This window comes from Salpingoeca rosetta (genome assembly GCF_000188695.1).
Source record: "Salpingoeca rosetta unplaced genomic scaffold supercont1.9, whole genome shotgun sequence".
NCBI classification, from domain to species: Eukaryota; class Choanoflagellata; order Craspedida; family Salpingoecidae; genus Salpingoeca; species Salpingoeca rosetta.
Genome location: NW_004754925.1, coordinates 1,555,393 through 1,569,278, shown reverse-complemented (window position 1 = coordinate 1,569,278; position 13,886 = coordinate 1,555,393). Strand labels below are relative to the sequence as shown.

Genomic DNA, 13,886 nt, shown 5'->3' with positions numbered 1-13,886 from the left:
GTGTGTGTGTGTGTGTGTGTGTGGTGTGGTGTGGTGTGTGTGTGTGTGTGTGTGTGTGTGTGTGTGTGTGTGTGTGTGTGTGTGTGTGTGTGTGTGTGTGTGTGTGTGTGTGCTCTGACGTGCCTTCTGACCATATGTCCTGCGCTCACTTGTCTCTATTTTGTTGCTTGCGAATACCAGATTCAAGGTGGCATACCCGTACCTGCCATACTTCTTCATCAAAGTGAAGGTGTGTCTACCTTGCTCGCTTCTGTGATGTGGTGATGCAGTGGCTCAGGCGACGCCATTGTCGCCTTCTCTTGCTGCATTCTGCTGTCAACACATGAATTCACACACACACACACGCACAAATACACACACACACGTGTTCTCGCGTGCAGTCCAACACGGCCATTGAGGTGGAACAGTATTTGCGTCGCAAGTTTGACGCAAAGCTGGCAAGCCTCGACAGAATCGACAAGGTGCGTGTGCATGTGTGTGCGCGTTGGCATTTCACTGATGTTGGGTCCAATTCATTCACTCCCTGCCTCACTCTTTCCCTCACACACACACACACGCTCACACACACACACTCTCACTCTCACTCACTCACTCTCTCTCTCTCTCTCTCTCTCTCTCTCTCTCTCTCTCTCAAAATCGTAACGCCGACACCTCGTTTGCCCCTCCGTGTTCCGTCCATGTGTTTTGGTATGGTTCACAGGAGGATCTGTCTCTGCCAAACCACCTCGTCGGGCTGAGGCAGCTGTACTTGAAGTTGAGTTTCCTCAACGTCCACGACCTCATGCACGTCAAGTCCAAACTCATGCCCCGCATCCGGAAGAACCAGCAGCAGGCGGTGTGTTGTTGCTTGCTGATTGTGCTGATTGTGTTGTTGTTTGTTGTTCATTGTGTTGTTGCTTGCTGGTGGTGTTGTTGATGGGTGGGCATGTGTGTCACGTTACAGCTATCGCTGTGCTTTTTCCACCCTTGATTGCGCTGTGCCACTATTGTTCACCACCACTCTCACCATCATCTCGATGCAATGTCTTCCTGTGTTGCGCTTCTCAGAAGGAGAGCAGGTATTCAAGTGCGGCCCTTGACACAGCAGCCATCGCTCGCACACGGTACGGCGGCGCGCGCGTGCGTGTGTTCATGCGCATGCACATGTTCTCGTTGCCTTGGCTGTTGTGCTGCGAACGGTGGAACACCGCCAGGGCTTGTAACTTTGTTTTGTTTAGCCCACACTCAAGATGCACCTATGGTGTCTTTCCATGCACAACAAACAAATACATACAAAACACACACACACACACACTCTCTCTCTCTCCCTGTGTGCAGGCGCCACGGCCATGACAGCGACGACGACGATGATGACGGTGGTGCACAGACGGACACGAACGCGCGCGTGCACTCGGACGATGTACTCGACAACATCGTCGACATCAGGTGGGCCGGACGAATCCGTGTTGAAGGACGGAGATGCAGGTGGTGACCACGGAGTGGTCATACTCACATGCACATGGCGATGACACGCACACACACACACACACACACACACACACACACACACACACACACACACACACACACACACACGCACACACACACACACACGCGCGCGCGCACGTTCTCATCTGTCGAATGAACCGGGTATTGACGATTGCAGGGAGTACGATGTGCCATACCACATGCGCGTGTCGATCGACAACAAGATTGCGTGTGGCAAATGGTACGACGCAGCCATCACGGGGAACCAGGTCCTCATCACAGGTGGGACTTCACACAAGTACCGTGTTGTTGGTGGACGTATGTGTCGCACACGCAGCAAGGCCTCTATTCTATTCGTATGGTGTTCAGTATTGTTTGTTGTCTTCCTCCTCCTCATCACCACCATCACCACCACCACTGTTCATTGTGCAGAGCGAGCTGACAAGTTGCTTCGTCCGGATCCAATTGTGCTCGCGTGGGACATTGAGACAACAAAGCTTCCCCTCAAGTTCCCAGACATGGAGACAGACCAGGTGTGGAGCTGGTGTTGTTGGTAGTCCGTGTTGTGGTTGTGCGTGCAACCGTGTTTTGCAAGTGTGTACATGCGTTTGCTAGTAATTGTGTACAGGCGTGTGCAAGTGATGGGTGATTGTGTTTGGTTTTTGTTTTTTTCATCTGCGTGTGCTTTTCATTGCACGCTGGATTCGGTACATGCACACGTGCCTGTGTCGTGTGCGTGTGCGTGATATGTACGCCTCGTGTCATACAAACTCCCATTTCACACGTCTCTCTCGGCCGTCATATCGCCACGTATTGCAGATTATGATGATTTCGTACATGATTGACGGTCAGGGCTATCTCATCATCAACCGTGAAATCGTCTCAGAGGTTTGTCAAGTTTGTCATTCGTGTGGACGATCAAAGCAGGAGGAGCGAGACTTCGTGTTATTTGCACTCACCGATCACACGTGCAAAACTCACCCACGACGTGCTCTCTCTCAAATGCACACACACACACACATAACGTACAATCGTCCCTCGATCTCGTTCTCCTCCTCCCACTTGCACGCCGTCACCCGCTTTTGCGCCCACAACACGCGCACATCCACACATACCAGGACATTGAGGACTTTGAGTACACGCCCAAGCCTGAGTTTCCCGGACCGTTTACAGTCATGAACGAGCAGGACGAACACGCCACCATTTCGCGCTTCTTCCAGCACATTCGCGATGTGCGCCCGCACATTATGGCGACGTATAACGGTGACTTCTTCGATTGGCCATTTCTTGAGCGCCGCGCTGAGATTCTCGGTGCGTCCCAGGGGTTTTGCGGCTGGTTGTAGTTATGTGATGCTGTGGTTGTAGTCATGTGTGTGTGTGTGTGATTCCGTTGGCTGTTCTGCACAATCCCTCTACTCACCACCACGATCATCATCACCACCAGGGATGAACATGTTCCAGGAGATTGGGTATCGTCCAGACAACCAGGGCGAGTACAAGGCGCGGTTCGCCCCGCACATGGACTGCTTCAGGTGAGCACTCTTGCTGTGTACTTGTAGGACAGCTGTTGCTTGTAACAGCAGCAGCAACAGCAACAACAGCAGCAGCAACAGCAGCAGCAGCAGCAGCAACAGCAGCAGTAGCAACACACATACACACCCGTACTTTCTCGCCCTTGCTCCCTCGGGCACTCACTCAACCCTACAACAACCTCCACCACACCTTGTCTCGTACAGGTGGGTGAAGCGCGACTCGTATCTGCCCGTCGGCAGTCAGGGTCTCAAGGCCGTCACGCGCGCAAAGCTCAGGTAGGGGTGAAGAACAGGTCAAGATCAAGTTGAGACGGATGTCGTGGTGGCGACGGGGAGGGCGCTGTCTGTCTGGAGTGGAGCACACTTGCACGCACACACACACACGCTCACACACACACGCTCACACACACACGCTCACACACACACACACACACACACACACACACACACACACACACACACTCATTCACTCACTCACCCACACTCACTCACACACACGACCCCCACCCATGCCAGGTATGACCCACTTGAGATCCACTACGAGGAGATTTGTCGGATGGCGGCAGAGGAACCACAGCAGCTGGCAAACTACTCGGTCTCAGACGCCGTCGCAACATACTACCTCTACATGAAGTCAGCGCTTGTATTGTCATGCATGTGCGTGTGGGGGCGAGCGTGTGTATGTGCGAGTATGTGTGTCGTTGATTGTGTGCATGTGCGCCAAGTTTCATCAAAGTGCTCGTTTCTGTTCACTCACCCGGTGGCAGACACTAAACGCAAGCTCACACACACACACACTCACACACGCACACACACACACACTCGCACTCACACTCACACACACTCACTCACTCACACACGCACATCACCCTCAAGGTATGTGAACCCGTTTATCTTTGCGCTGTGCACGATCATCCCACTGGGGCCAGACGACGTCTTGCGGAAGGGCTCGGGCACGCTGTGCGAGTCACTGCTCATGTTCAACGCGTACCACGCCAACATCATCATGCCAAACAAGAAGCAGGCAGAGCTCAACAAGGTGCAGCGCACAGCTTGGGTGTCATATTGTGTGTGTGTGTGTGCGTTTATGTGTTTGTATGTGAGGGAACGTGAACAACGGTGTGTTTCATGTAGTGGTCACGTTCGTGCAAGGCGTCTCTCGCTACGAGCGCACACACATGCCCACGTAATGCCACTCTTATGCATACTCATCCAACAACAACAACAACAACAACAACAACAACAACAACAACAACAACAACAACAACAACAACAACAACAACAACAACAACCACCACCACCACCACCACCACCACCACCACCACCACCACCACCACCGCGACGAATGACAGCTGCACGGCGGGCGACTGCTTGACAGCGAGACGTACATTGGCGGGCACGTGGAGGCGCTCGAGTCTGGTGTGTTCCGCAGCGACATCCCGTGCCGTTTCCGCATCGTCCCGTCCGCCGTGCAGACGCTCATTGACAACCTCGACAACACGCTTCGCTACGCCATTGAGGTGGAGGAGAAGAGAGACTTCTCAACCATCACCAACTACGAAGAGGTCAAGGCGGAGATTGTTCGCCGGCTGGAGGACCTGCGTGATAACCCGTATCGCCAGGAGGTGCCGCTCATCTATCACTTGGATGTGGCTGCCATGTATCCAAACATCATCCTCACCAACCGCCTCCAGCCGCCGGCAATGGTGGACGAGGCCATGTGCGCTGCCTGCTCCTTCAACAAGCCCGGCGCAAACTGTCAGGTATGTGCGTGGCTGTGAGTGGCTGTGTGTGGGTGTGTGTGGGTGTGTGTGGGTGTGCGTGGCTGCATGTGTGTGGTTGCACGCGCCTGCGCTTACTTTGCGCTTGCTCTGCTATGGCGCCCACTCCTTTTACACCCCAAATTGTGGCATCTCACCCTCCGTCTCATGCATCCCAAACATCATCACCATCATCACCATCATCACCATGACCGTTTGCAGCGGAAGATGCCGTGGAAATGGCGCGGCGAGGTGTCGCCGGCGTCGCGCAACGAATACGAGTCGATCAAGGCGCAGCTCGAGTCTGAGGTCTTCCCGGGCGAGAATGAAGGTGAGGGCAATGATGGCTGTGTTATGATGATGACGATGATTACGATGACTGCAGTGCTGGCGTTGCTGTGTTGTACACGCCGTAGTGGTGCTTGAGAGGCGTCATGAAGGATCTCAGTAAGCCATTGGCTCACATATCACAAATCACCACCATCACCACCACCAGGAGACCCGCCACGCCCGTTCCATGACCTGACGCCGGACGACCAGGCCGCACTGATTAAGAAGCGCCTGCACGCGTACGCGCGCCGCGTCTACAAGAAGACGCACATCACCACCGTACGTGCTGCAGTCTGCTGCTGTTGTTCAGTCGGCTGCTGCATCTGCTGTTGCATCTGCTGCTGCCGTGGTGTGCGGTGAAGTGTGTTCAGGAGAGACCTTTGCGCTGGTGATGGCGGTGTAGCTGAAAGACAAAACGCACCTCTGACAACACGTTGCGTGTTTTTGCACAGGTGGAGGACCGCACGGCGACGGTGTGCCAGCGCGAAAACCCGTTTTACATCAACACCGTCCGCAACTTCCGTGACAGGCGCTATGTTTTCAAGGGCAAGCTGAAGGAGGCGAAGAAGACGTTTGAGAAGGTGCGCAGCCCGTGCGCGCGTCTTTTGTCGACCCTTGCATATCACATTCGCCCACCACACGCGCACACACGCGCTCACGTAAAACCACACGCACACGTAAAAGCACACACACGCACACACGCACAAGCACACACACGCACACGTCACATGTCATACGCCTCACTTATCCTCATTTGTTCGTACTTCTTAAATCGTAATGCAGGTGCAAGAGACGGGCGATCCCGTGAAGATCAAGGAGACGTCCAACCTGGTTGTGCTGTACGACTCGCTCCAACTTGCGCACAAATGCATTCTAAACTCGTTTTACGGGTATGTGATGCGTAAAGGGGCGCGCTGGTACAGCATGGAGATGGCCGGCATCGTCTGCCTCACAGGCGCAAACATCATCACCAGGTCAGTGGGAGCTCTGTACTTTTAGGCGTGCGTGCGTGTGTGTGTGTGCGTGTGCTTGTGTGTGTGTGTGTGTGTGCGTGTGCTTGTGCTTGTGTGTGTGTGTGTGTGTGTGTGCGTGTGCGAGCTCTTACGTGTGGGCGTGCGTGTGCTTGTGTGTGTGTGTGTGTGTGTGTGTGTGTGTGTGTGTGTGTGTGTGTGTGTGTGTGTGTGTGTGTGTGTGTGTGTGTGCTTGTATGTCTTTGCCCATTTGTCTATGCTTTGAATGGTCATGAACGCCCAAAATATACACTCTCTCTTTCTCATCCTCACCCATCAACCGTCATGTTTCGACCCCTGTCTTCAGGGCGCGTGAGATTGTTGAGCAGCTCGGCCGGCCGCTCGAACTCGACACAGACGGCATCTGGTGCTGTCTCCCGGGCAGGTGCGAAGGTGTTAATGTGCGGTGGCGTTGTGGTACTCTGTGATGACTGATGCACACACGCAAACACACACATGCACACACACACACAACCACACAACCACACAACCACTCGGCGCAACAGAGAAAGCGGACACAATGAAGCAGCAGCGACTGACCGACATCTTCCAAGCGAGAGCCAAGCCCGCCGACACAGCAGCGCCGCCAGCATCGTCATCCCCACAGATTGCGGACATGGAGGTGCGGTGTGATGTGATGACTGCTCGGAGCTTGCAGTGGTGCCATTGTTCATGTTAACAGTGCTCGGTGTTGGTTTTTGGTGAAAGCGTGATGAACATACGGGCACAACTGCTTCCCAAATGCACATGCATGTTGTGCCTCTTATTGGTGGTTTGTTGTCCTTCTTCCTCATCCCCCCTTCACAATGTCATCGCCGGTAGCTACACGCTCACACACACACACACACACACACACACACACACACACACACACACACACACACACACACGCACACGCTCACACACACACACACTCACTCACGCACACACACTCACGCGCGCATCATCCATGACCTCCCGTCACAACACCAACCACCAGGACCAGTTTTCTGGTCGCAGCAGCAGCAGCAGTGGTGGTGGTGGTGGCGGGAGCAGCATGCCAAGGAAGCAGGCAACCATCACCATCCACCGCCGCGTCAAGGGGAAGGACGGCCGGAACAAGGTCATGTCGGAGGAGGTGACAACCCAGCACTGGCGGGAAGCTCTTGGGCCTCCACCCAACCCAAAGGACGACTTTGGCGCTTGGCTGCGGTACCAGAAGAAGAAATGGCGAATCCAGCGCACACAGCGTAACCTGCGCAAGCAAATGGTACAGTCATGAGTTTGCACAAAGTGCATGTGTATGCAAGTATGTGTGTGTGTGCGAGTGAGTGTGTGAGTGTGTGTGTCTGTCTGTGTGTGTGTGTGTGTGTGTGTGTGTGTGGCCTGCATTTGTGGTCGCATCGGTTTACATGTGGCACATGTCCATGAGCCGTCATCATTCTCATCTCACACGGCTGTGCCACCCCATACCTCACACAGGGCGTGAGTGCGGACACAGTGCGTGCATTTGGCGCATCATCCCAAACACCCGAAAATCACCACAGCAGCGGCGGCGGCAGTGTTGGCGGTGGCATGCGCATGGGGAAACGCCTGTTGAACATGGCGCAGTTTCTGCGGCAGAAGCAAGGCAACCTCAACTCCACGCATTGGGAAATCATCCAGATTGCTGAAACACGAGAGCCAGGCATTATGAAAGTCTGGTGCATGGTTGCAGGCGACCTCCACTGCATGCGTATGGTGCGTTGCTGTGCTTGTGTTGTCGTTGTTGTTAGCCATGTTGGCGATGATGTGCATTGTTCTGTGTGTGTGTGTGTGTGTTTGGAAGGGGAGGTTGACTTTGTGTGTGTGTGTGTGTGTGTGTGTGTGTGTGTGTGTGTGTGTGTGTGTGTGTGTGTGTGTGTGTGCGTGCGTGTGTGTGTGTGTGTGTGTGTGTGTGTGTGTGTGTGTGTGTGTGTGTGTGTGTGTGTGTGAAGTGAAGTGAAGACGGTGCGCTGTTGCGGTGGACGTCAAGAACAACCAACTCCCCTCATCCTCACTCTCCCTGCCCCCTTCCTCCGCGTTTGTCGCGGTATCAGAATGTTCCCCGTCGATTCTACGTCAATCTCCGCACACCAGACACTTCTGGCACACGAGAACGCGTCAACAAGATTCTCCCGAGGTGAGCATGTGTGAGAGAGAGAGTGTGTGTGTGTATGTGTGCATCCTTGTCAACCTAAACTGCATATTCCATGATGTCTCCACCAACACACCATCGTGTCATCCTCACATTCTCTTCTTATCACCAGACACCACAAGTGCTACCACCTGTACGAGTTTCGCATGCGCGAGCGGGAATTTCTGCAGCGGCAGCGTGTTCTCGCCGCAAAACTGTCGCACCCGGACATCATTGGCGTGTACGAGCTCAACATCCCGCTCCTCTGGCAGGCCGTCGTGCAGCTGGGATGCGTGGCCACGCTCAGGAAAACGGTGCGGCGTTGGCGCTGGTGTGTGCAAGGGAGCGCAATGGTGGTTGAAATAATTTTGTCCGCGCTACCCATGTATCATCACAACTCCTCACACACAACGGATACACATGCACACATATGCATGCACACGCACATGCACACACACACACACACATGCACACACACACACACACAGCGTGCCCAAGCGCACAAGCCTGGGGAGGACTTTGACATGGACGATTTGCAGAGCAAGACGGTGACATCATGCCCGTACCTCCATGAACCCCTGAACCATGTGTTCCTCTTCCACAGCTACACGGGCACGCGCGCGGTGTTTGCGCTCTTTGTGCGGCACCTTGGCCGTGCGACGGTGGTCGTTGTCGACCCGGGCAACAACAAGGATGCCATTCCAAACCTGCGCAAGATGTGGCGGGAGTGTGCGGCGGAGCAAACGCGGGACATTGCGCAACATCGCGAGGGATGGACGGAGGAGGAGTTGCGGAGCTTTGTTCCACAGGACTCTGTCAGCTTTGATGTGCAAGTTGTCACAAGCAACGCGCGCGCCTATAGCGCTCTATCCGAGGTCTGTCGCTGAGTGAAATGAGCACAACGCTTTGTGCGTGTGCGTGTGTGTGTGCGTGTGTGCACTGTATGTGTGCACGTGTGTGTGTTGTGAGCGTGTATTGAACGTGAGTGTTGTGCTTGTAGGAGAGGCGCTTCACCTTCGCATCCCCGACGCACTGGCACACAATCACACGTGTTCACTCGATGCCGTGCTGCTGCATCGTTGGGGAAAACAGGCTCTGGAGGACTATCGGGAGGGTCGCCATGGTCCAACCACAGTCATTGCGCAATCGCCACTGCGACTCGACACCCTCAGAGCCGACATGTAAGGGGGAGGGGCCCCAAGATGATCCTTGCTTTGCTTGATTGCACGAGGGAGAGGGGGAGAGGAGAGTGTCAGTGAGGTCATGGTGCAGTGTTCACGTGAAATTATGTCTTGTTTCTCAAGCCGCTCACTGCCGGTTCCGTGTGAACTGGTATCTCATCATCATTATGATTATTACCATCATCTCCATCACCACCACAGCCCTGCGTTGGAGGAGTACCCTGTTGTGACGGCGCCGTCGCCATCGGGCGTCAACCAGTACGCAGCGCTCAACTGGCAGAAGCAAGCCTTGCACGACATGTTGGCACACTGCTGCATGTTCCCACGCTGGTTTGCAATCACCCTAAAGGTTGCACGCTACGCGCATGTCCCCATCGGCAACCTCCCGGCAGACCACCACCTCTTCATCTGCGATGTGTTCTACGCACGCCAGCTCAGGTGCGAAAGTGTTCGGTGTCGAGTGTGCATGTGTGTGTGAGAGAGTGAACGTGTATCTGCGCTCTTGCCCTGTGTTGACTAGGCGTGCATCTTACTTCACACACACTGGCACACACACGCACACACACACACACACCACCACCACCACCACCACCACCACACACACACACACACACACCACCACCACCACCACCACCACACACACACACACACACACACACACACCAACTCACCACGAACGCCGCCTGGCTTCATGGCCGCAGGAAGCAAAACTTCCTCCTGTGGGCGTCGCCGTCCCACCGCCCTGATCTCGGCGGAAAAGTGAGTGCTCGCACACGTGTACAGATTCAGGTGCATGCTGTGAGCTATCCTTTTCTATGACAGCACCGCTCACACTTGCAACACTCGTGTGTGTGCATGCGTGTGCGTGTGTATGCGTGTGTGCAGGAGGAGGATGACAACCGCCTGATGAGTGACGACTCGGAGACGCACTGGGAGATCAACAACCCCGGCGTGTACAGCACGGCGTGTGTTGACATTACCCTCAGCAGTCTGCCCATGGCCGCTGTGCTCTACGCCGACGACATCCACGAGACCGAAAGCAAGTCGTGTGTGTGTGTGTGTGTGTGCGTGCGTGTGCGTGTGCGTGTGCGTGTGCGTGTACGTATGTGTCCGTGCGTGCGTCCGTGTGTATGCTTGTGTGTGTGCGTATGTGTCCGTGCGTGTGTCCGTGCGTCTGCATGCTGGTAGTTTCGCGTGTGGCTGCGAGCTACCCCCCCCCCTTATATAACCATGCTCAACACAACAACAACACAACAGACGGTGCGTCGATGATCGCGACGTTTGACAGCAACCCAAAGTCGTCACTGGAGGAAATGGTTCAGGAGAAGACGGGATTTGAGCTCACTGTCTTTGACGAGAGCGCTCAGTGCATGCCCGCATTCAAGGTGTTGCGTCTCATGGTAAGTCGATGTGTGTTGTGCTGTGCGTGCGTGTGTGTGTATTCGCATGTATATGTGCATGTGTGTCTGGAGTTGTAAGCAGTGTTTACACACACTCACACACACACTCACTCACACACTCACACACTCACTCTCTCTCTGTGGCTGTGTGTCTGACACATTCATTATTCTGTGCATCGTTGCAGCTCAACACATGGTTGAAGGAAGTGATTCGATTCGGAAACACACACGCAGATGAGCAGCTCGTTCACTTCTTCAGGTCTGTGCATGTGTTATACGTGTGTGTCACGTGTGCGCACATGTGCTTCTCATTCGTTGTGGTAGTGTTCGTCGCAAGTGAGTGAGCCTGATGTTAAACGTCACAGCACCTCGCGTTACACCAACGTCACTCACCACCACACCCTTCCTCCCTCGCTCAATCCTTATTCGCCCTTCCATCAGGTGGCTCAAGTCGCCCGATTCGCTGCTGTATGATCCGGCGATGCTCCGGCTCGTCCGCGGTCTCATGAAGAAGCTCTTTCTTCGTCTCATCTCGGAACTCCGCAAACTCGGCAGTCAGATTGTCTTTGCCAACTTTGCGCGGCTGCTAATCAAGTGAGACATGCGCTTGTTTGTTTGTTTGTTTGTGTGCTTGTTTGCGTGCTTGTTTGTGTGCTTGTTTGTGTGCTTGTTTGTGTGTTGCTGTGCTGTGTTGCTGTGCTGTGTTGTGTTTGTTTGTGTGTTGCTGTGTTGTGTTATGTCGTGTCGTGTTGTGTTTGTTTGTGTGTTGCTGTGTTGTGTTGTGTTGGATTGTACTGTCCAGTTCGTCCCTTGCGACCACTCTTCTCACCACAAGGCACAACAAACCCCTGGCACATCAATCACCACAGGACGGACAAGACGAATGTGGAGGATGCCACAGCTTACACCAACTTCATCCTCAAGGTCATCCGTGAGCAGGAGGTGTTCCGCATCGTCTACTTGCAGCCGGTAAGGATCAATGGCGCGTAGTCAACACGTTTGCATGGACTCGCACCTCACGCACTGCATTCATTGTTCGGCTCCATCACCACCCTCATTATCATCACCACGGCCACGGCCATGTGAACCACCTCAACCTCACACGTCTGCCCCCCCCCACCTCGAACTCTTCCACCTGTGCGCCCGCGTTTGTTGTGCCAGACCATGGTGTGGGACTATCTTGTGTGGATGGACGTGAACAACTATGGCGGCATTGACGAGGAGTCGACACCGTTCCACACGGATTCGCAGCGCATTGTGGGCAAAACCTCACCCAAGAAGGCCATCAAAGACAAGGACCACCCAGCAAAGCGGCACAAGCGGTAGGCAACACGTGCGTGTGTGTGGGTGTGGGTGGGTGGGTGCAAGTGTGTGTGTGTGTGTGTGTGTGATGGATGTTGATTTACATGTGTATGATGATGATGAGCCATTTGTTGTCTCTTCATTGTTCATTCTTGCCTCCTTCTCACACACGACACACGCACGACGTACCCACGCACACGACACACACCCACAACGCATACACAATGCATACACAACGCTGACACATGCATGGCCGCATGGCAGACGTGAGCGCATGGGCAGCGGCAGTGACGATGAAGAAGAGTCGTCCCAGTCCGTGCACGGCGATTTGTCGCTGTTTGAGGACGGTGAACATGCGCGCGACAACGAAGAAGATGGCGGTGAGGATGAGAGTGACATGTCTCTGTCGCAGCTGCAGCCGGGCCAGCCCATGCCACACGTGAACGTGGAGACGCACTGGAACATTGCGGCATTCTTGCCAAAGATGTGCCAGGAGGTGTTTGAGGAGATTGTTGGGCGGTGGATTCTGCTGTGCTATAACGCCAAGGTCGAGGCTCGTCGCAGGCGCGGTGGCATGGGGCTCACCCCTCTCAAGGAGCAGTAAGTGCTGAGTTTTGGTGTGCTACTTGTGATGCGTGTGGTGGCATGCATGTGTGACATGCATGTGTGTGTGTGTGTGTGTTTCCATCGATGTTACCACACGTTCGCCTGTTGCTTTTCACTTGCTCTTGATGTGGTTACACCCATCCAGCCAGCATCCTCACAACCGTATTCATGTGTGTGTGTGTGTGTGTGTGTGTGTGTGTGTGTGCAGGACAACCGAGGAGATTGCGCTGGCGAAGAAGCAGGCCTACCAGCAAATTAAGGAAACGCTCTCGGAGATGCTGATGAAGGCGGTGGCATTTGTCAACCAGAACCTGCCCGGTGATGCGCGTGCGCAGGGACAGTCGGCCGATTTCCCAATGCTCCCTGGATCGCATCTCCCGCTCAAACACCCGGCGCTTGAGCTCACCAAGTCCATCTGCCACGTCCTCATGCTCGACAAGGTGTGTGGGTGTGGGTGTGCTTGTATTTGCGTCTGTCTGTGTTTGTTTGTGTTTGCGTTTGTGTTTGTATCTGTGTTTGCGTTTGTGTTTGTATCTGTGTCTGTGTTTGTGTTTGTATCTGTGTCTGTGTTTGTGTTTGCGTTGGTGTGTGTGTTGGAGTGTGCATTGATCTCCTGCCTTGGTATGTGAGCGAGCACCGCGGCTCCACGCGCGTCAGCAAGCTTCTTCTCCAATTACTCACGCCCACCACCACCACAACAACAACAACAACAACAACAACAACAACAACAACAACAACAACAACAACAACAACAACAACAACAACAACAACAACAACAACAACAACAACAACAACAACAACAACAACAACGACAACAACAACAACAACAACAACAACAACAACAACAACAACAACAACAACAACAATAACGCAACAACAACAACAACAATAACGCAACAGTCGCACGCATCCGACATGGCCCGTCTCAAGCGCAATCTGCTCCAGCTCATCTCTGTGCGTGAATTCTCCTCGGAGGCCAAGTTCAAGGACCCCTGCCTGAGCTTTGTGCTGAGCGATTTCGTGTGCACGTTCTGCAACACGTACCGTGACCTTGATCTCTGCCGTGACTCGACGCTCAGCACCAATGACGACGGCACAACGGTGAGACATGGATGGCGGTGGTGACGGCATGAGTGGTGGTGATGGTGAGCGCGTCATGGCGTG

The 13,886-nt window shown here is 54.1% G+C and overlaps 1 protein-coding gene across 1 annotated transcript in view; it reads left to right on the top strand.

Annotated features, from left to right (window-relative positions):
- Positions 1-13,886, top strand: part of PTSG_04236 (DNA polymerase II) — a 16,749-nt gene that overhangs the window by 1,825 nt on the left and 1,038 nt on the right. Inside the window, exons 6-41 of the mRNA XM_004995075.1 lie at positions 381-461; positions 701-835; positions 1,048-1,103; positions 1,318-1,425; positions 1,646-1,749; positions 1,900-2,000; positions 2,287-2,355; positions 2,586-2,778; positions 2,912-2,999; positions 3,204-3,275; positions 3,516-3,632; positions 3,876-4,038; positions 4,352-4,762; positions 4,982-5,090; positions 5,256-5,368; positions 5,542-5,670; positions 5,873-6,063; positions 6,407-6,492; positions 6,606-6,721; positions 7,079-7,348; positions 7,561-7,818; positions 8,157-8,239; positions 8,367-8,547; positions 8,722-9,108; positions 9,326-9,414; positions 9,616-9,852; positions 10,116-10,173; positions 10,300-10,453; positions 10,672-10,814; positions 11,000-11,073; positions 11,256-11,408; positions 11,684-11,783; positions 11,976-12,136; positions 12,381-12,716; positions 12,931-13,162; positions 13,623-13,823. Of these exons, the coding sequence (XP_004995132.1) occupies positions 381-461; positions 701-835; positions 1,048-1,103; positions 1,318-1,425; positions 1,646-1,749; positions 1,900-2,000; positions 2,287-2,355; positions 2,586-2,778; positions 2,912-2,999; positions 3,204-3,275; positions 3,516-3,632; positions 3,876-4,038; positions 4,352-4,762; positions 4,982-5,090; positions 5,256-5,368; positions 5,542-5,670; positions 5,873-6,063; positions 6,407-6,492; positions 6,606-6,721; positions 7,079-7,348; positions 7,561-7,818; positions 8,157-8,239; positions 8,367-8,547; positions 8,722-9,108; positions 9,326-9,414; positions 9,616-9,852; positions 10,116-10,173; positions 10,300-10,453; positions 10,672-10,814; positions 11,000-11,073; positions 11,256-11,408; positions 11,684-11,783; positions 11,976-12,136; positions 12,381-12,716; positions 12,931-13,162; positions 13,623-13,823 (5,559 nt within the window). The remainder of the gene's footprint in view (positions 1-380; positions 462-700; positions 836-1,047; positions 1,104-1,317; positions 1,426-1,645; positions 1,750-1,899; positions 2,001-2,286; positions 2,356-2,585; positions 2,779-2,911; positions 3,000-3,203; positions 3,276-3,515; positions 3,633-3,875; positions 4,039-4,351; positions 4,763-4,981; positions 5,091-5,255; positions 5,369-5,541; positions 5,671-5,872; positions 6,064-6,406; positions 6,493-6,605; positions 6,722-7,078; positions 7,349-7,560; positions 7,819-8,156; positions 8,240-8,366; positions 8,548-8,721; positions 9,109-9,325; positions 9,415-9,615; positions 9,853-10,115; positions 10,174-10,299; positions 10,454-10,671; positions 10,815-10,999; positions 11,074-11,255; positions 11,409-11,683; positions 11,784-11,975; positions 12,137-12,380; positions 12,717-12,930; positions 13,163-13,622; positions 13,824-13,886) is intronic.